The sequence below is a fragment of the Ammospiza caudacuta genome, chromosome 1 (genome assembly GCF_027887145.1).
Source record: "Ammospiza caudacuta isolate bAmmCau1 chromosome 1, bAmmCau1.pri, whole genome shotgun sequence".
In the NCBI taxonomy this organism is placed as follows: Eukaryota; Metazoa; Chordata; class Aves; order Passeriformes; family Passerellidae; genus Ammospiza; species Ammospiza caudacuta.
Genome location: NC_080593.1, coordinates 55395314 through 55417373, shown reverse-complemented (window position 1 = coordinate 55417373; position 22060 = coordinate 55395314). Strand labels below are relative to the sequence as shown.

Sequence of the window (22060 nt, the reverse complement as noted above, 5' to 3'; positions counted from 1 at the left end):
CCATAAAGCTAAGAGTATTTTCCATACCTTAATTTTTTCCAGTTCCTGAAGCCTCTCTTCCAGCTGTTCTTGAAGTGCCTCTTTCTCGTTGGTCAGTTGGGCACAGGACTCCTTATGTGACCGAATAGTCTCCTTACAACGTTGCAGCAAGTTCTCTTGGCGCTTCACCCTCTGATTAAGAGTTTCCAGTGTTTTAACAGAATCTTCATTATCCTCTATAAGACAACATACCAACATTACCACATGCATGACATTTCCAAAATGCAGATCTGCAATCATTCACAATGCAGTGGACTCAAAAGTCTCTAAAGAAAGTTGTGTGAAGTCTGCAAAACTTCCTACTTCCTTCTGTAAGTGCCAGAAATATTCCACACATACACAGAGTAGTAAAGAACATTTAACACCAAGTTAGCTTACATACTTTATGAGTTTTAAAATGAAGCTATTAATAAACAAGGTTTTTTACATAATTAAAAAGTCATCATGACTTATAAACCTGCCTGCTGCTACTAACAGAATATGCACGAGTACAAAAAAATGTGATGCAAAGTAAATCACAACTCTCAAGTGCCATGAACACAGATTCTTGCTTTCCCAAGGCTGGGTATGAGATCAGTTCTAAAATACCCAGATTGGCAATATTATGTTCAGCAGGATAAAGGTTATACTTAGTGTCTTTCTGAGTAGTACTCATAGAATCATAGACAGGTTTGGGTTGGAAGGGATCTTAAAGATCGTCTAGTTCCAACCTCTGCCATAGGCCAGAACACCTCACAGAACAAGTTGCTCAGAGCTCCATCCAGCCTGGCCTTTAACTATTCAAAGGACAGGGCAACCACAACTTCTCTGGGCTACCTGTTCCAGTGCCTCACCACCCTCACAGTAAAGAACTTTTTTAATATCTATAATTTAAACCTACGCCCTTTCAGTAGGTTTGAATCACTGTATAACTAGCACATTTGGTAGTATTTTACTGTGTGCTTCTGCTCTGATGCTCTAGAGGTTGCAAGAGTATTTGACATTGTACTGGATTTGCATGGCCAAGCTTCAGTAGTTGAAAGGGAACTACAGGGGTGGCTTCTGCAAGGAGCTGCCAGAAAGCTGCCAGAAGCTTTCTTCATTTCCAGCAGAGCCAATCCCCAGCAAAACTCCAAAGATAGATGTGCTGCTGGTCAAGGCTGGGCCAATTAAGAATGGTGGTAACACCTCTGTGATATAAAAATTTAGAAGAAAGAAGAAAAAAGTTATTGCACAGTTGTAATTGCAGCCAAAGAAAAGCGGAGTGAGAACATGTGAAGGGAACAACTCTGCAGACATGAAAATCCACGGAGAAGGAAGAGGAGGAGGTGCTCCAGGCACTGGAGCTAGGATTCCCCTGCTGCCTGTGGTGCAGACCATGGTGAAGCAGCTGTGCCCCTGCAGCCCATGGAGGACCAAGGGGATGCAGAGATCCACATGCAGCCCATGGAGGAGCCCATGCCAGAGCAGGTGGATGCCCGAGAGGAGACTGTGACCCTGTGGGAGGCCCATGAGAGAGAGAAGCCCATTCTGGAATAGCCTGTCCTTCAAGAACTGCACCCTTGGAAGACTGACCCATGCTGCAGCAGTTTGAGGACTATGGGATGGGCTCACATTACAGCAGTTCACAGGGAGCTGCAGCCCATGAGATGCACTCATGCTGGAGAAGTTCCTGGAGAACTGTCTCCTATGGGAGGGACCCCACAATGAAGCAGGAGAAGCACTCCTCTCCCTGAGCAGTGGATGAAATCACAGGTGATGAACTAACCATAAATCCCCATTCCCTGACCCTCTGGGGAAAGAGGTAGAGGTGGGGGGGGGGGGGGGGGGGGCAGGGAGGGGGAAGGTGTTTTTAAGGTTTTATTTTACTTCTCATTATCCTGCTCTGATTTTATTAGTAATAAATTCACTTCGTATCTATAATTTGAGGCTGTTTTGGCAATGATGGTATTTAGTAAGGGGTCTTATCCCAACTCATGAACCCTTCTTTAAATTTTGTTTCCTCTGTCCAGCTGTGTAGGAGAGTGAGAGAGCTGCTTTGGTGGATGCCTCGCACACTACAGTCCAAAGGCAGACTCATGCACAGAAAACATCTGGAATCACAATTTTTCATTATTGACTAAGCAGTACAAAAACCATGGCACTAGATAAGAACATCTCCCCCCTAACACTTCCTATCATCCCTGCATATAAAAAACATAGCAGATGCTGAACAAATAATTTCTAGATATATGTTTACCTCGGTCTTAACCCCGCCTTTTATGAAGGGTACCAATGAAAGACACTTTTATTATGTATCAGCATTACAATGTCCCTTGCTCAGTAATCAAATACATACAACACTGAGAATCCCACTAATTTAAAGAACCTCCAGACGTGAGGAATATTCAGGTTATTCAATAGCAGGAATATCAAAATTGATCTTTGTTTTTACTTTTCTTCTGATAAAACAAGAGAAAAACCCCCAAACTCACAAACAAAAAGACAGAGACTGGCAACTAATCTGCTCTCTAAACTCCAGGGATAGGTCCTCACTTATGGGGGACAGAATCTCTTAATTGTATTAAGTTGGGATAGTAAGAACACCTACCAACAAAGCAATAATTACAATGTTATTATCAATATTGACAAAGGAAAGACATACAAGATCTGAATTCTTATGAAAATTTAGTTTCTTAAAAGGATTATCCTGTCCTCTAACTGTCAGATGGTTTTCAAAACAATTGCCTTCTTCTAGAAAATATATCCTTACTACGACACAGTCAGCCCTAAATATTGTTACTCCATCATAAATAACAACAGGTTTATTCCCCAAAATGCAACATCTCTTGAAAAAGCCACAATGCCTACCATTGCTTCCTGGTTCCACAATATTTTCTGCACTGACTTCTTTCGTTGGACTTCGAACTTGTGGTTCTGATTGGACATTTTGATCGGGCAATTCAGCGCCTATCTGACCATTCTGTAATCTCTGTTTCAGCAACGACACCTAAGCAAAATGTTCTTTTTGTTAAAAAAAATCTAAGGATTCAAAGCAGATAATTTTTTAATCTTCAAAACTAGAAAGAGTTAAATCAATTTTGATATTAGCAAGTAGAAAAAGGAAAAATCTGTCTGAAATTTTTTACCATTTTTTAGAACTCAGAATTATGCTTCCAATTAACAAAAGACTATGGGTACAGAAACAAAGACCAATTAAGCAAAATACATGAATTTTGCAAAAGCAATTTTAGGTCAGACATCTGCTAATGTTAATGTCTTGATAACAAAAATATCACAAAGGCATTTAAGTGCAAATCAGCCAATCCTATTTAACATGAGTGAGATTTTTACAAAGGTATCCTCTACCACAAAGACACACTTGCTTCCAGGAAATTCTAAATTCACAAGATGCTTTTCGACTTCAGAGCAATTATAATAAAACATGGATATGCATCATAGGAAATATATAGCTAAAAAGAGAAGTTAAGAAGAGCAGTTTAAACATCATCTGTTTGGTAAATTATCTTACCTGAGTTTGCAGGACATTAATAAGTTGATCCTTTTCTTCTAAGGAAGCATCAAATTCCTCTTGGAGATGTTTCTTAGCTTGTTGATCCATCTGGAGCTCCTGATAATGCAAACACATCTCAAATGAATGTGAACTCAATTAATGTAAACTCAAATGACTTATGAAAATATTCTGAAATATTATGAAAATATTATGAACTCAAAAGACTTAGGAAGATATTATGAAATAGCATCTAAAATATTTCTTTCATAGTTGTGATCCCAAAATACAACAATAAAGTGTATCTTTTTTTTTACTATACAACATTCTGCACAATACAGTAAGAACATCCAATTATAATACTGGGATTAAAACAGCAAGAGTCTAGATCTGATGGGAAATTATCAAGGATTCTTTTTCCTAAAAGTAAGTTTGTATAGGGTTCATTTCAAGCCTGCTCCTGAAAAACTCTCTTCCGTGCACACATTTCTCCTGGAAGCTCAAGACTGCACTTTGGAAGATTCTTCACTTTGCTACCAGAATAAATCAACATAAGGAGAAGAAATGTAAAATTCATTACATTCATTCAGTGTGACACCATTCTAAAATAACAAGTGCCATGTATAAGAGAAGAAAATTGGTCTTTTTATTCCACAAACATGTCTCAAATGAGAAAGGCAGAGAATACCTAACAATTTAAGTATGTGGCTTTACTTGATACTTATATGCATTTGTTTGGCTGAACACTCTTAGAAGCTTGTAGATATTGCCTAAATTCTTTAGTAATATCTACAGAATCTTATAACATATTTCCTGAAGGAGTTTTTTTTAATTACTTCCAACACTTTAAAGTTTAAACATTTAAATTTCTTTAAATAATTATCATTCTAATAGAAAATACGTGTACCTAAATTAATTCACATCTAACTGCTTATTCCAAGAACCAGAATCACACATACATCATGCATGCACTGCAAGTACTTTCAGAAAATTTTCAATATTTTTTATTTATATGTTTATTTTATCCATAGATATCTTCCAGGAAAAGAATGCTTTATGACTGTTATTCTGCAAAGATCACTCGTACAAAACAATCACCACCCATGAACAAGAGTTCCATTAGCCAGGCAAAGACAGAGGACGATCAATAGCGAAAAAAAGGATGAAAAAGCAAATGAGACAAAGCAACACTGGATGTTTCCTGAGCTGCTTTCCTCCAACTCCAAATCTTGTTTTTATGCTGTCTTGCTGTCTATCCCTTACCTCCAACAGTGAATGCCCTGCCACAGATGAGGCTGATACCAGCATTGAAAACCATAGCTGTATGAGTTGAGCCTACCAGGCCATGCAGAGGCATGATGGTGAGGGAAAGCATCACTGCAAAAACCATTACTCTCTTCCCACCTATATCCACTTCTTAACACTGCATTGCCTCATATTCTCAGCAATTACTGATCACACTTTTGCCCTGTGCTTCTGAGCTTTAGAAGCAATTCCTTACAAACAAAGCAAAGCAGGCCAGTGTCAGAACAAGTATCAAAGAGATTTATTGAAATCAACACAGAAATGGTCCTCTTTGGTTCTCAGAGTCCCTTCTGATCCTGTATTGTGAAGGAGAACACTGAAGACTGCTCTAAGAATGGTTTTGAGGAATTACTCCTAACAGGAGTACACTTAGGTAAATAAAACCACATTTATTTCTAGGGACTGTGTCATACTGTTATTTTAGCCTCAAAGGAAGATTGGTTTCCTCATACATGGCTCTCTTAGAAGAAACTAGCCTGATTCAACATATTTATGGGAAAAATGGACTGCATGATGAAGGAAAAGATTATTATAATTAATTTCTGATAGCAAATTACTACATCAATGAATTAACTACTTTGGACCATGTTAGCTTCCACAATGGAAACTTACCATTTTATTTGTAATTTTCCCTTCGTTGTCTGTTTTACCTAATGCTGCAACACCTGGGCTTCCAAAAGATCAGAAAAACACTTTTTGAAGTGTATCAATTAATGAAAAAGAATTTCAGTGTTAAATTTGAAGGAATCTTTAAATTTACAAGATCAGTAAGAATGAAATTAAATTTTACACAAAATATACATATATAAATGTATATATATTAAAGAGAAATATATGTGTAACTTATGTACATATATGAATCACAAAGTCTATGACAGAAGTAAAAAAAAAAAAATACACATGGTCCAATTCTATCATATGCCAAAGATTTAACTCTGTTCCACATTTGCCTTCCTGACTTCAACAAATAGCAATAAACTGGAAAACCAATCCTACAGTAGCATGTAGATATGGACCTACCACAGAAAAAAACTTTTTCATTTGACCTTGTAGTGATCTGGAAAAGATACAACCTTGGCAAGCCAATTCTGACAGTAAAGCAATGTTTTTTTCCCTCATATGCACTGATAGTTTAGCTTAGGACATCGTGACAGTCTGGACACAGGCTATAGCTCAGATGAACACAGTACTCCCAGCACTGACTCACTGTTGTCAGCTGCTGGGGCAGAAACAGCACAGATGTGAACCAAAGTTCTATCCCACCAGCACACACAATTTACAGCACGCTCACCTGAATTACTCTCAGAATCACTGAAGAGTGCCCAGCAATTGGCCAGTGACCTCCCTTGAAATGACTGGCTGCCTGACTAGTCACAGGGACAGGTCCTTGTGGGTGAGCTAGAGCCTTGAGTACACACATGGCCAGAAGCTCACAGTCACCATCCCTCATTATGAAGGGGAGAGGCCTCAGACCCTGTCTGTGGGTAAAGCACCCAAGTGCCTGGAGTAAGTCTGCCTTCAGGCAAAGGTGGGACCTCACCACAGTCTAATGGCTCCTGCAACCTCCATGCCAGTGCTGCTGCTCAGCATTGTACATGCCAGAAGCAGATGTGCAGTCATAAGACAAAGCCTGTGACTTTGGGCTAAATGGTGCCCAGCTCTCCAGCAATCTACGAGCACAGAGAGAGGCCCTTGCACACCCATCTCCAAATCTGGTGTTGCACTAACTCCTGAGGCAATAAAACAGCTTCAGCTTCACATTGTGCTTCATCAGGGTTGGACAATATGATGTTTCTGATTTTGCCCTTTTAATCTGTTTTGCCCCATCATCTATACATGTTTTTTTAAGTCCAATGTGTTTACTATCAATACCAAATACACTAGAGCTTCTCCTTTGAATTTCACTATAACTTAAGGAGGCAAATAATAACACAACCTACTTGATTTTATGATTGAAACCAAACTATACTAAAATCCATAAAACAGTCATTGAAATCCTTACAAAAATGTGCCTATTACTTGTGTTTGCCTGAATTAGTATTTGTCATTAATAGAAGAGCAACAAATTGCACAGGGACATCTATGGCTGGGCCCAGCAATACTGCAAGAACCACACACACTTCTGCCTATTTCACAATGAACAAGAGAAGTAGTTTGGTTGGTGATGCACTGCTCTGTCTTTAGAGGATAGCAATAAGCTGCTGAATGGGAAGCAAGCCGGAGGAGTAATCCCATATAAACAACAACAACAACAAAAAGCTGTAAAATATCCTGCTTTGTAATAGAAACTATTTTGTGAACAAAAAGGTCAAAAGCTAGGCAGAAAAAGATCCTATGTAGGTGTGATATAACGCAAACATGCAATCAATAAAGGAAATTACCTCTCTCAGTTCTCCAATTCTGCGAAGTGCTTTATCCTGGCTTTGACTCAGAATGCTCTTAAGAAAAAAGGAAGAATAAAGATCAGGTGTACTAAATTTAATTTTAAAATGGATAAATAAATCCAAAAAACTCATAAATGTAATTATTTGTTTCTCTTTCAAGTCACGCTTGATATGCAAGTATTGTCATAAGCTGCCAACTGTGGGTTGGCAATCTATCAATCTATCACCTGAAGTCAGCTGATGCAACAAAAAAGGCTGGATTACAACACTTCACAGTTATTATGAAAAATTAATTTTACCTTGGTTTCCTCAGAAATCCCAGCTAAGAAATCATCATCTGTTACATACTCACAACACACTGAAAATTAAATCTGTATTGTAACTACACATTTTAAGATTGAAAAAAGCATGCAGGTACGAGACCATGAAAAGTAATGCTTACCTGCAGCTTCTTCTTTTCCCGCTGGGTAACTTGATAAGCAGACACTAGCTAAAATAAACAAATTGGATATAAAGATGATAATACAACTGCATATAGCCATCAAAATAATTTCCTTAGTTGTATCACTAGCTGCATTTTCAAACTCTTTGCTCCACTTGAGAACTTTCTTTGATATAAATGTACTTAAATTTTCTTAATGTTTTCTTTATCTGTCTATGAAATATCTCCAATGCGTTAAAAAATACAAGCCTGCATGACAAAACAATGATGTTACTCAGCATTCATACACAGTTTTACCTTCCCTGAGACAACATACCCCATACCACCCTTCAACACAGGGGGTCAAACCCAACAGTATCAGAAAGTTACATCTCAGACAGCTACCCCACAGGGGTGACCACTCGTAAGAGTACATGTCCCAGGGAGATTAGGCAAAAATGATTTTACAAAAAGTGTGCATTAAAAAATACATTTCTAAATTTAACAAAAAAAGGTGTAATGTTCTCATCCCATATGCCTTGCATATATCCAGCAAAGACAGACTGAAAGTAGACAGTATTTCATTTCTCACTGTAAATTGACAAAAGGAGGAAAGGTACACCTTAGTTTACTTAAATATTTGATTACAACTGCCAAGTAGCATTATGGTGAAGTAGCATAATGGCATTTGAAATTAGAACACTGTGTTTTCAAATTGATGAAGAATTTAAGAAAAACAAATCTAGAACACCAAAACCAGAAAGTCAAAATATATCTTCAAATTCTAATTTAAAACAAACTAAACATTTTCAGAATTAAAAATTACTTTTAATTTCAAAGTTATATTTATTTTGCCCTTATAAGAAAATCCAAACTGCTATGGGTGTTTTCCTTTACCGTATTTTTGAGATGCTAACTATGCATCCTACTTTAAGAGGGAAAAAATATTTCTGCCTTAATTACTCATTATATATTGCAACAAGTTTCTTCCAAGCTCCAGCAAAACAATTATTTTCAACTGAACTGAAGAAACTCACAAAACCAGGAAAAAACCCCAAGCCTTTTTGACAGAGAAAGTTAGGACTTGGTGGACAGATTACACTAATAAAAATAATCCCAAACAACCAAAAAAAGCATTGAAACAAATCCACAAACTGAAGAATTTTCATTTTAGCAACTACTATTTACACAAACTTTAAAAAATACTTATTACACTAGCTGGAAGTGAAGGAAAAATTGCTATGAGAACTGCTCTTTCAGGCATATGCTGAATACTGCAGTCACCGTATACATATTTTAGATTCTAGGGATTTTGACAAAAGTCTGCACAGGAATTTTTGTATTTAAGGGCAGCAAACATTAAAAGAAGTGTAAAAAACAGTACAAACATCCAGTTTTAAATACAACACACACTTAAAAAAAATTTTAAAACCCAAACAAAACCCCAAAACTAATTTAAAAAACCAATACCAAAACACCACCTTCCATTCAACAGCTTTACCTTGCCCAGTAATTTGGAAAATGAGTAGGGAAACTACTTACATAATTGGTTTTTACAAAAATATCCAAAAAATAGGATGTTTGAATTAATTCCTCTCAGGGAATACCTAGAAATTATGAAGAATATAACTTGTTTCTTGAAAACAAAATGCTACCTATTGCTCATCTCTGTAGTGAACCTCACCCTCTGCTAGATGCTTTCAGTTTGAAATCTTAATAGGCTTGCTCTGTGTGAGTAACCATTAATTAACCTCTATGCTGGTATCAGAAAATTATTTTCAAACAAGAGAAGAAAAAGATTTCCATGTTTTATTACCAGAAGAACATTTAAACTTTTTAGGTCAAAAATAACTAGATTTAGAATAAGTTAACTTCCATGTTAGTTGTAAGTTTAAACATTTGCTCCAAATAGGAAAAGAAAAAGATTGTTCACTGCTGCAGTATCTGTTAGCCTAACCTCTTTCCCCTTTCTGCATAGCTAAACCAGTCACATTGCCTACCTCTGAGTATTTTCCCCTATAGTTGCCTAAACTGCGCTCCATTCTACGCAGACGCTGCAGCAACTGCTCTTTGCTGAAGGTGTCCATATTTCCCAGAGGCTCTTCAGTTTCACTTTCAATGTCAGAAGGTGAATCTAAGGTGGGACTGAGAGCTTCCAAGTCCAGTCGATTCAGTGAGTCTCTCGAAGAACTTCGGACTAGGGACTCTTTAGAAGAAGAGCGAAATAGGGTCTCTTTTACCGGGCTTCGAAACAAAGACTCCATGGAGGGAACTCGAAGCTGAAGCCTCTGGGCAAAAGACTGACTGTCACTTTGCTGCAAAAAATTGAAAGAAAGTAATTATTTCTGCACTGCTTTTAGGCAGACAGACACACTAAAGTCCAGGAAAGAGACTTGACCTGTGCAAAGAAACTACTGTTGTCTAACACATGCATGACACCAAACAGCAGCTACTCCCTTAAAAGAATCATCTACTTGTGCAGAAAAATCAAGCATGCAGCTACCAGATGTGCACCATTTCAGATAGCAACTAAATCTAATAAACTACAGCTCTGATTTAAACTTTTAGGAAAATGTTTTTCTGTATAATCCCTCTAAAAATTGAGGAATGTGTAACTAATATAAATGTCTATTGTCTCAAACATGAAAAATACAACGGACTCACTTCTTAATGTATTACACAGAAGACTTGATTTATCTCAAAGACATAGATACTTTCCTATGACTAAGGGAAAAATTAATGGTAGAGATCCTTGTATGATAGTTAGTTAGTCCTAGTAAACCATCTTGAACAGTCCTTTTTTTATTTTTATTTTAAACAACTTTAGGATTATTACATAAAACAAAATTATTGATTTATGCAGCTATAGTACTTCCTTCACTCTATACCAAAAGATTCTGTGCTGTGGTAACCTTTACTGCTGGTGCTACAGAAGTGATGTGAAAGCATTACCACAAGATGTTGCCCCTACAATCAAACGTTGGGAGACACTTGCCAGAAGCCACTGATAATCCCACTTCAGTAAGCTAAATGTTTCCCTGAGACATATTTAAAAATTATCTGCATCCTTCCCACTAGTGACAACATTTTCAGCCTACCAGTTCTTTTCTTCAGCTTTCCAAGCATGCAATAGGCCCCCTAGTTTTAAAAGTGAGTTTGCTGCTGTGCAACAAGATGCATCTCAATGCTGGCAGTCTGCTAACCAGTCCTTACAAAAAGAAAAGCTCCACACATCAGTGACAATACTTAATACCAGCAAATAGTACTACACACAAACAAAATATCTGATCATCCTCACAGGCAACTACTTAGCCTTACTTCAGCATGAAGAGAAATACTGGGCACTTAAACCAATGTAACACAAAGACAGCACAGCAGTGAAGGAGGAAACAAACCCCCCATGCCCTCCACATACCTGTGGAGAGACAGGTTCACTTCCATTGTTTTCTGTGGACCCAGGAAGTGGTTGTTTATTCAAGTTCTACAGGAAGTAAAAACAACTGTTAGAAGAAACAGAGTACAAGGGCTTTAATTCTGTGGTTCCTAGAAACAGCATCTGTGCTTTTTTCTTTGCCTCTGTTTTTAGTACCTTCTTTAGAAAGCTTATTAAAATGTCTTCATGCAAACAGGCTAGCTTGTTAAATTCAAAACAGATTGCTGCAATATGCAGAACTACAAAGCAGCTATGAGTGCATGGATTAGTATGAGACATCTGCAAACACGGATATCTCCAATTAAGTAAGTCATCATGATTATTTATATAACATTTATGGACAAATCAAAGACACAACAAAAAGACAAAATTATAGCAGGAAAAGTCTAATTAATTACTAGTATTTACAGCCAATATGAGTAAGAGTTGCTGTAACACCATCTTTCTCTGTTTCAGTGCATTGGGGGGGCAGAAACTACCTGGAAAAGAAGTGCTGGCAACAAACTGTTTATAACTCCAACAAACATGGAAAGAAAATTAGACTTTCAGAAAATATATCTTTAACAAAACTTTTGCATTCCCAAAAAAACCAAACACACAGACATTAAAAAGCTTCATCCAAAACAACAAAACCAATACAACAAAAAACAGCAGTCTGGAGTTGGTTGGTTTGTTTGGTTTGGGTTTTTGGGGTTTTTTATTGGTTTGGGGTTTTTTTACAGAGTTTAGACATTATTGTTCCTAGCCTGTCTATCCTGCCTTTCCTGTGTTCAGGTGTTTGCTAACCCAGTCCTAATTTTCAGGAACGATGACCCTGGAAACTACAGGTCACTTAGACTCATTTCATTGACTGGTAAAATTATGCAGATTTTTCTGGGAGTTATTGAAAAACAACTTCAAGACAGAGCAATCCTTGGTCACAACCAGTAATGGGTTCATAAGGGGACACTCCTGCTTGCCAAATGTGATTTCCTTTTATTACAAGGTTACCCACTGAGATGAGCAAGGGAAGCCACTTGTTGTAATCTTTTTGGATTTCACTAAAGCCTTTGATACTGTCTCTCACAGGACCTTCCTGGACAAAATATTCAGCACACAGCTGGATAAACACATCATGTAGTGGGTGAGCAATTGGCTCATGGGTTGGGCTTAAAGCTTTAGAGTGAATGGGGTGACATCAGACTGGTGGGATGTCACTAGTGGGGTTCCACAGGGCTCCATCCTCAGCTTTGTGCTCTTCAACATCTTCATAAATTATTTCAATGTGGGACTTGAAGGTACACTAAGTTTGGCAATGATATTAAATTGGGAGGAGCTGTTGACTGCCTTGAAGGCAGAGAGGCCCTGGAAGAGGGGGCCTCAGCAAATTAGAGGGCTGAGTAATCAGCAACCATACGAAGTTCAATGAAGACAAATGCCAAATTCTGCACCTGGGATGGGACAACCTTGGATGTATGGACAAACTGGGGAAAACAAGACACTGGAGAGCAGCACCACGGAAAGGGACCTGAGGGTCCTGGTCAATGGAAAATTGGATATGAGCCAGCAGTGCCCTGGCAGCCATGACGGCCAAGTGTGTCCTGGGTACATCAGGCACTGCATTACCAGCTGGGCAAGGGAGGGGATCATCCCACTCTGCTCTGCCCTGTGTGCAGTTTTGGGTGCCACAACATAAAAAAGATACAAAGCTATTAGAGAGTATCCAAAGAAGGGCTACAAATATGATGAAGGGCCTTGAGGGAAAGCCATACAAGGAGCAGCTGAGGTCACTTGGCTTGCTCATCATGGAGGAGACCTCAAACCAGTTTACAATTTCTTCATGAGGGGATGTGGAGGGGCAGGAGCTGTGGTGACCAGCAACAGGACTCGAGGGAATGGCATGAAGCTCTGTCAGGGAAGATTACGTTGGATATTAGAATAAGGTTCTTTACCCAGAGGGTGGTTGGGCACTGGAACAGGCTTCCCAGGTAAGTGGTCATACCACCAAGCCTGTCTGAGTTCAAGAAGTGATTGGGCAACACTCTTAAGAACATGGTGCGATTCTTCAGGCTGTACTGTGCAGGGACAGGAGTAGGACTTTGGTCAATCTTGTGGATCCCTTGCAACTCAGGATATTCTATGTTTCTAACTTACACACATCCAGATGGTTTTTTGCTGTATAAATCCAGTCCAACTGAATTAGCAGAATATGCTAGAAACCATCTTGGACATGGATTTTTTCAACAGAAGTGAAACACTGAGGCATATCAAACAAAATATGGGTAAATTCACCTAACAGCAGTGTAACTCTTTAACTTTTAATCAAGCTATACCCTGACAGTTACATGCAAGCTGCAAAATCTAAGGTGTATGTAGAACTGAAATCTCAATCACAATCACCCTTGTATATATATCTCCTACATGATCACACTCACAGCTTCTACTCTGGATATGCCAATAAGCACACATAAACATTTATGTGGCAGAGGAATGATAAAAGAGCTTTAAAAAGGTCTGACATGGAGCAGATTTGAGGTAGTACAGAAATAACACAGAACAAAGAGAAATCCAGATAGTTAAGGAAACCAGAGAACTGAGCAGTTAACCCATATGCAGACAAAATAAAACAAGCCATACAAGAAGTCTGGATTTGGAAACTGTGCTTGAACAAAATCTGCATTCTGCTTCAGAACACTGTCCTGTGGCGGTGGATTTGTTCCTAGTGGTTTAACAGTTTTTATAGGTTTTAAACTGAAGCACTTCCACACTGTATTCTTGGCTCCATTACCTGTTCTTGTTTTTCTCCTAACAGCAAAAGTTAATTATAAGATAATTCAAATAAAAAATTATCTTCTGCTTCATAATTTACAAAGCATCTGCTATGCTACTATAGGACTGACAACAGAGGAAGACAAACACTTCACCAAGACATCACAAAAAGAGTGATTGGGCATTGGAATTGGCTGCCCAAGGAGGTGGTGGTGTTACCATCTTGGGATATACTTAAGAAAAGATTGGATGTGGCACTTAGTGGCATGTCTAGCTGGCAAGGTGGTGTTAAGTCATAGGTTGGACGCAATGATCTCAGAGGTCTTTTCCAACCTACTTTATTTTGTGATTCTGTGACTAACAAACTAAATACACTTCTTTCAAAAATCAGGTATTCTGATACATATGAAGAAGAGTTAAAGGGAAGTCTGAAGGGTTTGTGCATGTAATTTGTAAGTACAATTTAATATTTAACATCTATTTTAAAACACAAGATTAAGTAGATTTATTAAATTTAATAAGGTTTTTATGAATATAAAACCCATGGATGCTGTTTCTTTCTGTGAGACACTTTAAAAAGCTACCATTTAAGGACCTATAAAGATCCTTAACAATGTAATTTCAAAGCTAAACTAGTGCTGGCACTTTTAAAACTTTCCTACTCACTATGCAGGCATCTTTTATACAATCTGTGGGAACAAAAGATTTTGGGTTAAAAATTCTGTTGGCATAAATAATAAAAGGGATACACTGGTAATCTTTCATATAAAAAAATGGACCACCATAGGTATCTGGCTGCTGAAAGTCTCTAACACTGTGCTCTAGGGCAAAGGATTGTATTTGGGTATCTGCATACTGAATGGTAAACATGAATGGAAGTTGCTATATATAAATATAGATGCAAGAGGCTTTGAAAAGCTTAAAAGCCCGAGCCTTTCATAAGCCTGAAGAGAGCTTTCAGCATAATTAGACTCACAGAGCACAAGCAGCCATTTTGAGAGTCTTAAAACCAGCAGTTACATCAGAGTTTCTGGAGACCAATGGAAGTTTTTCCTCCACAAACTCATAGAACATAACATCCATATCTCTATCCAAAGATAGCTATACTTACAATATCTAACAAAACCACTGTTTTTCATTATGAAGATATATAAATCAGAACTCAGTTTCAACTGGAGCACATTAGGGTGTTCCACTAACGTTTTTCATCACCTTACTTCCCTATTTCTGCAATGCAAAATGATATTTTTTTCTCAAAGGCATAAATAGATTACCAAGCCTGAGAAGTGAAAGCTTAAATGTTTTTATTTAGAAACATTTTAACATTTTACTGCTTTTAATAGTAATACTTTCTCAAGCATTCAAAAACTGAGTAATTATGAAGGGAGAAAGGAAGGAGAGCTTAATGCTTTCTTCCCTCATTTTCCTTTTATTTTTCCTTTAAAAAAAAACCACCGAGTCGAAGAATATTTTAACTGTTTCTTCATGCACAAAACCTTTGCAGCTTAGCTAGTAAAGAGTTGATACTAACTTCATCCATGCCAAAAAAATCCACAGTTACAGTCACTTCTTTACGCTGTTCACTCTCAGATCACATATACAACTCAAATACTGTTCTGTTTTAGCAGAACTAATATGCATTTGTGTGTGTTGGTGAAACTTTCCTCTCCTGAATTTTTACTGTACCTAGGTTTTGTAAACATGTATAATGTGGGTGTTTCTTTAATATATTTTTTAATCAGTCATCCTATTATCTTTAAACTTTCCCATCATTTTCTCCCTCTCCCAGTTCTTACTGTGAGTACTGCCCTAGAATTTTCAAGAAGTTCAGAGAACAAAATGAGTTTTACAGGTAACATATTAGTACACATTGGTAACATTAACAATAAATGTTTCATTACTGCAGCCTTGCATATAAATATGTGAGCCACTACATATGCCACTAAAGTACATACTAAAAGGTCATTTAAGGCAACATTGGAGCACTCACACAAACAGTTATGTGAAATTAATTTTTTTTGCAATAATTCTGTTGTATAGTGAAAACTAACAAAGCTTACTTAAATTTGCAGTGAATCCTTAAGGACCTGGAATATGGCCAGAATACACTTTCCTAGGATCACCATTTTAATCACTGTTTCTGTCCAATCTTGTTTAGCTTGAGAGAGAGACAAGTCCAACAAGTGTGTTGTGCTGTGTCCTGGTTATTACATTTTGATCTGTTACAGCTTTCAGTGACTGGTCAATTTAAACCATGAGCAGGAAAAGAGTACTTACAAAGTAATTATGATGTAGAACAATGAACTGGGATGCTAAAAATTACTGTGCTTTAAATCACTTATGGACTTGGGAATGCCATGCCTCTAAAGCTTGTGAAAAACGCCATTCCTGTCCTGTGCCAATAAGAATGCAGCTTCTATGTGCCTATATCAGAAAGCAGAAGTCTGACTTCCTCCCTATGCCTGCTTCCTTTTCTTCGCTGCTTGCCACCTCTCACTGAGCTTCTCTACTTATATATAGTGAAGACAACATTTCCAGGCAAAGAAACATATATTTAAAATAAAATCTAACTATTAAAAAAAAGACTATTTATCCTCACAATAATAACTGTCAGGTTATCAACTAGATGTAGATTAATTTATGTGTCTATGTGAAATAATTATTTCCTGCTACCATTAGAAGCAAATGACATGCTGTATTTCACCGTAAGCAGCAAATATTACACATAACCAATCGCAATGTTAATTCTATCCATTTATCTTGAAATACATACAGACATACATAAATATGAAGAGGAAATTTCTATGCAACACACATACAAACTTGTGCAACAGTTATTTAAATTTGTGTATTGTTGCCTGTATAAGAAAAAATATGTTAATTTTTTAATGTTACAATAAATTCATATCATACAAGCATACCAGCCAGGAGCTATAACCTACTACCTCTGTGAAATTTAGTGCAGGGTTAGCAACAACATAGTTAAGACTGAGGTCTTTGTGAGAACAAGCCATAAGCAAGTAAGTTTGCCTTCTAGTACATTACTCTCCTCCACCTGCTAAAGGCATCACTAAGAGGGGTGGGGAGGACTCACCACACCATCACTCTGTGGCTTAGGTTGTTTGGTGGGATCCAAAGCAAAGATAGTATACTCAGAGAGAAAAGCAGGTTCTGCTATCATCCCGGCTAACAGCTGTTATTCAATGCAAAAAGGAGGAAAATGAAAATAAATCAAGCAATAAAGAACATCGCAAAATTTTACTCCATTTTTCCATGCTATTAAATACATAACAAAGCAATACAGCAGTTTATGAGACAACAGATATCAATAAAGGGAGGATGTAACTAGAAAATACACACTAGATCATTTCAGAACAGCCAAAATACAGTTTTGATCAAAACTCCTTTAGAACAAAAGAAGCATACTATTTAAAAGATCCTAGTTTAGTCCAAGATAAAAAATTATGTTTCAGGCATTGCTATTGTAATTTTTTTTAACTTCTGTGGATGAGTTGTCTTCATATATCGCTGAGCCCTATTTGCTCTCAATTATTCATTCATTAACAACTCACTATTCTAAAAATTCTATCAGTATTTCAGTAATATATAATCTAAAATGCTTGCTTTTGACTATTTATCATCTGATGCTTTTATACACTAGAATGCTATTTCTATTTTTAAAAATTCCTTACAATTTTTTTAAACTACTAGCAGACTATTTCATAAAAATACCATAAGTTGAATATAACCATTTTATTAAGTCAGTATCCAAGAAGAGATATAAATTCCTAGAGGTGAAAACACGAAGCCAAGAGACTGGAATTTGAATTCAAATTGGATATATACATTTAATGTAATGTAATGCATTTAGGATGCTGTAACTGAGAGACAAGACTATTCCTCTTATGATTATACTCACATACCTAGGTTCAAGGTTCAATTTCCTTACAGCTTGAGATTTCAGAATTGTACTGATTGCTGACTAAACCAAACTAAATAAAACAAAAATGTTCTGAAATAATGAGACAAATCCCTCTATCAAGTTACCAAACAGTACTTTTAGGAATCAAATACTAATATAAGTTAGGAGTTTAAATTACTTTTTTTTGGTGACAATTACATTTATTCCAGTGCTGTAGCAGATTAATTACATAAATTCAAATTGAGAGAGAGAAATATTTTCACAGGTAAGACCTGAAAGGCTACATGACTTTGAATTTGTGTTCACCAAACCCTTCATGACTTTGAATTTATGTTCACAAAACGTAAGAAATGGTAAATATTCTGTGAGAGCCATATACAATAAATAGCCTCAGATTTGCCAATAACTATTTGCCAACAAAGCTGGAGTTTCTCACTTTTAAGTTACTGCAAAGATGAGCTGCTAATAAAAAAATGGTCACATTCCTCAGGCTCTCAATCTTCATTCCCCTGGAGCCTGAACACACTTGCCCTATGCATTCACTGTGGTAGCAACAACACACTGAGTTAGCTGTCCTCCTCTTCCAGCCTGTCAGAAGTATAATTCTTAAGAGTAAGCTGTGCAAAAGCTCCTCATGCATTCATTTATATATATAAATGTGTGTGTATGTGTGTATGTACATATATTTGTATATGTGTATGTATGCATATAGGTATGTATATATATATGTATACAGGTGTGTAAAACCCACCTACATTTTTTTCCTCCTCTGAGCTTTCAGACAAGAGAAAAATAAGGAAATTTACAAAACTGACAAGTGATAATGGTTCCAGAAAATCTTCATCAACTGTTGATGGCTGCATAGATTCTTGCTCCTCTTGAAAGGGCATATGCCAATAAAAGAAAAGGCATATACTATGTATACAAAAGTGTACAAACATACAGCAGCAATACTACAAGCAAGTCTGATGGCCTCATGAATTAGAAGCATGCAAATTCACAAATAAAATTATTGAATTTTTAAAGATAAAAATTACTTTGCATGGTTGGAGAGGACCAGTTAAGAAAATGAAAGACAGTTTGCAAAGCACTGATAAATGGATTAGGCAAATATTATTAACCAAAAGATTATGAACATTATTAACATGTAACATATATTATCTTCAGCTTAATTAAATCAGTTTTAACAACATGACCATCAAGAACTTCAGGAATAATTTAAATTATCTCTTCACAATAATAGCCTGCTAGTGCTCAAAATATTAAGTTGCGACATTTCACCATAGCATTACTTTGCTTAATCCTAATTGCATTATTTCGTACACCGAAGTTTGCATTAAAAAGGATTCCTATTTGATCTCTAACAAGTTCATCCCCTCCAAAAAAGATGGTCTGTCAGCTTGTTCAGCATCTATGAATTGTTAGATTTTCAGTAATCCCTGGAAGTCGATGACCATCTTAGTATAGCCAGGTTCAGAAGGCTCAGGCATAAATTCACAAACTCATTCTTTCAAACAATATTAATTATAAAACCCAAAACATACAGGTAAGATGACAGAACTGTAAGCAATGGCAAAAGTTCATTTTAAAAATTCATTTAAACTACCTGGACGACTGATAGGGATATGCAACCCTGTTTTAACACAGTAAGATCCAAACTATTCAATGCCTAAAACATGTCAATCCATATAGCAGTTATGAACTCGAGAAAAAGGAAATTGATGCAGTACTGCTTGAATTTGCAGACATACAACTCCAGTGTCTCCATCATAACTAAAAGCTTACACAAACAGTAGAATGCAATTAAAAATTCTGCTCAGTATCACTGATGCTAATCATGATGCAAGTACATTTCTTAATCATCTCAACTTTGCCCTTTTTTTGCTGGAGTAAAGGTAAGCACAGAAGAGAAGGAGGCCTCTTTTCCTCAGTTTTTAAATAGACAGGTTGTCCTCAGATCAACTGGCCTCCTGAACTATCAGACAGACAGAGAATAAATAGCCCCTTTGCAATCCAGAAAGAAGCAGTTAGTGACCTGCTGAGCCACTTAAAATGCTCACAAGCCTGTGGGACCAGATGGGATCCATACTAGAGTAATGAGTGAGGTGGAAGAAGAGCATCACACAGCACCTACAAAGTGGCCAAGGGATCAGAACCAGGCAGCTTGGATTTAGGATGGGCAGGCCCTACCTAACCAACCTGACCTCCTTTTATGACCAGGTGACCCACCTTGTGGATGCAGGGAAGGCTGTCGATGTTGTCTACCTGGATTGAGCAAAGCCTTTGACACTGCCTCCCATGGGAAAATCCAGGAAAAGCTGGCAGCCCATGGTTTGAAGAGGTGCACTCTTTGCTGGGTTAAGAACTGGCTGGATAAGCAGGCCCAGAGAGTGATGGTGGTGTTGCATCCAATTAGTGGCCCATCATTGGTGACATCCCCCAGGGATTTGTGCTGGGCCCAGACCAGCTTAATATCTTTGCTGATGATCTGGAGGAAGGGATCGAGTCTACCATTAGCAGATTTGCAGATGACACCAAGTTGGGTGTGAATCTCAATCTGCTGGAGGGTAGGAGAGCTCTGCAGAGCAACCTGGACAGGCTGGATTGATGGGAAAAATCCAACTATATGAAGTTTAACAAGACAAGTGTCAGGTCCTGCACTTTGGCCACAACAACCCCCTGCAGCACTACAGGCTGAAAACAGAGAGACTGGACAGAGGCCAGGCAGAAAGGGACCACGGAGTACTGACAGATGGCAGACTGAATGCGATCCAGTGGTGTGCCCACATGGCCAAGAAGGCCAGTGGCATCCTGCCCTGTACCAGTAACAGTGTGGCCAGCAGGACCAGGGAAGCGATTCTTCCCCTGTACTCAGCACTGGTGAGGCCACACCTTGAATATTGTGCTCAGGTCTGGCCCCCTCAACTTAGAAAGGATGTTGAGATGCTGGAGCATGTCCAGAGAAGGGCAACAAGGCTGGAGAAGGGTCTGGAACACAGGTCCCATGAGGAACGGCTGAGGAATTGTTTAGCCTGGAGAAAAGGAGAGTCAGGGGAGATCTTTTCACTCTCTACAACTGCCTCAAAGGAAGTTGTAGCCAAGTGGGGGTCGGTCTCTCCTCCCAGGAAACAACTGAGAGTCTTAAGCTGCATCAGAAAATGTTTAGGTTTAGGATGCTTAGGAGGATATTAGGAAGAAGTTCTTCACAGAAAGAGTGACTGGGCATTGGAATTGGCTGCCCAAGGAGGTGGTGAAGTCACCATCCCTGGAGGTGCTTAAGAAGAGACTGGATGGGGCACTTAGAGCCATGTCTAGTTGATAAGTTGTTAGGTCATAGGTTGGACTTGATGATCTCAAAGGTCCTTTCTAACCTTAATTCTGTGATTCTGTGAGCCAAGCTTACAAGTAAAGAAGGCACAACAATAGTGAGACAGAACAGTGAGCCCTCTATCAAGATGAAATTTCAAAATATTTCCTCTTCAGTAGCCAAGTGTTTCACACTTCAAATAGCTACCAAAGACAGAATATACAGTCATGGTCCAAAAGTGGTATATCTTTAATACATATGGATCTGGCTGCATTTGCCTATTAGTGAGTTCATCCTCCACTCTCCAATGTTAGGTGACCAACTATGAAAATATTTAAGGACTTGCTTACAGTATTTTTGTTACTCTGTGTGTTGATTTGGCATTGTCAGAACCCAGGACATCTCTCTGGCTGTCCTGAGCAGCCAAGACCCCTGCCAGGGGGCACAGAGCCCCAAAATACCTGTGGTTTTGATTATGACCCATGGAGCAAGTTACCGACCTTAGATGAAGATCTGCAAGCCATGACAAATTAAGTAGAATGATTGTGAATTTATCACAAGGTGAAAAAGTAGATTTTGGGGGTTTTAGAATGGGATTCAGGGGGGCAAGATGGAGGGATCTGGGTGTGTCCTGCCTTTCTCCTTCTTCTTGGCCTCCATCTTCTGCTGTGATGTTGGCACATTTAGATTGGTTTAGAGTAGAAGCTCACTGTCTAACATAGGTGATAGGTACTGGAAAGTAATTGTATACATAGTATTAGTATGTATGTATAAACATTGTATACATAGTTTTTAGTATAAAGACATAACACAGCCTGGGGGGGGGGGGCAGGCAGAATGCCTCTGACTGCCTTGCTGAGCTGACCTCGGCAGGACAGGAGAGAGAATTTTATAGATAAGATACAATAAACAACCTTGAGACTGAGAAATGAAGAGCTCTGACTCCTTCTTCAAGCGCCAGGCTGGGAAAAGAGACTTTCTAACATTTCTCGGGGTCACTCTGACAAGCTAGAGGCCCTGACATGGCATGGC

General features: G+C 38.0%; 1 protein-coding gene across 1 annotated transcript in view; it reads right to left on the bottom strand.

The window, feature by feature from the left end:
* The window catches only part of LOC131563680 (golgin subfamily A member 4-like), a 75981-nt gene that overhangs the window by 40111 nt on the left and 13810 nt on the right, over positions 1-22060 (bottom strand). The window contains 8 exon segments of the mRNA XM_058813801.1: positions 28-215; positions 2869-3007; positions 3530-3628; positions 7195-7251; positions 7640-7687; positions 9619-9933; positions 11034-11099; positions 16894-16992. Of these exon segments, the coding sequence (XP_058669784.1) occupies positions 28-215; positions 2869-3007; positions 3530-3628; positions 7195-7251; positions 7640-7687; positions 9619-9933; positions 11034-11099; positions 16894-16992 (1011 nt within the window).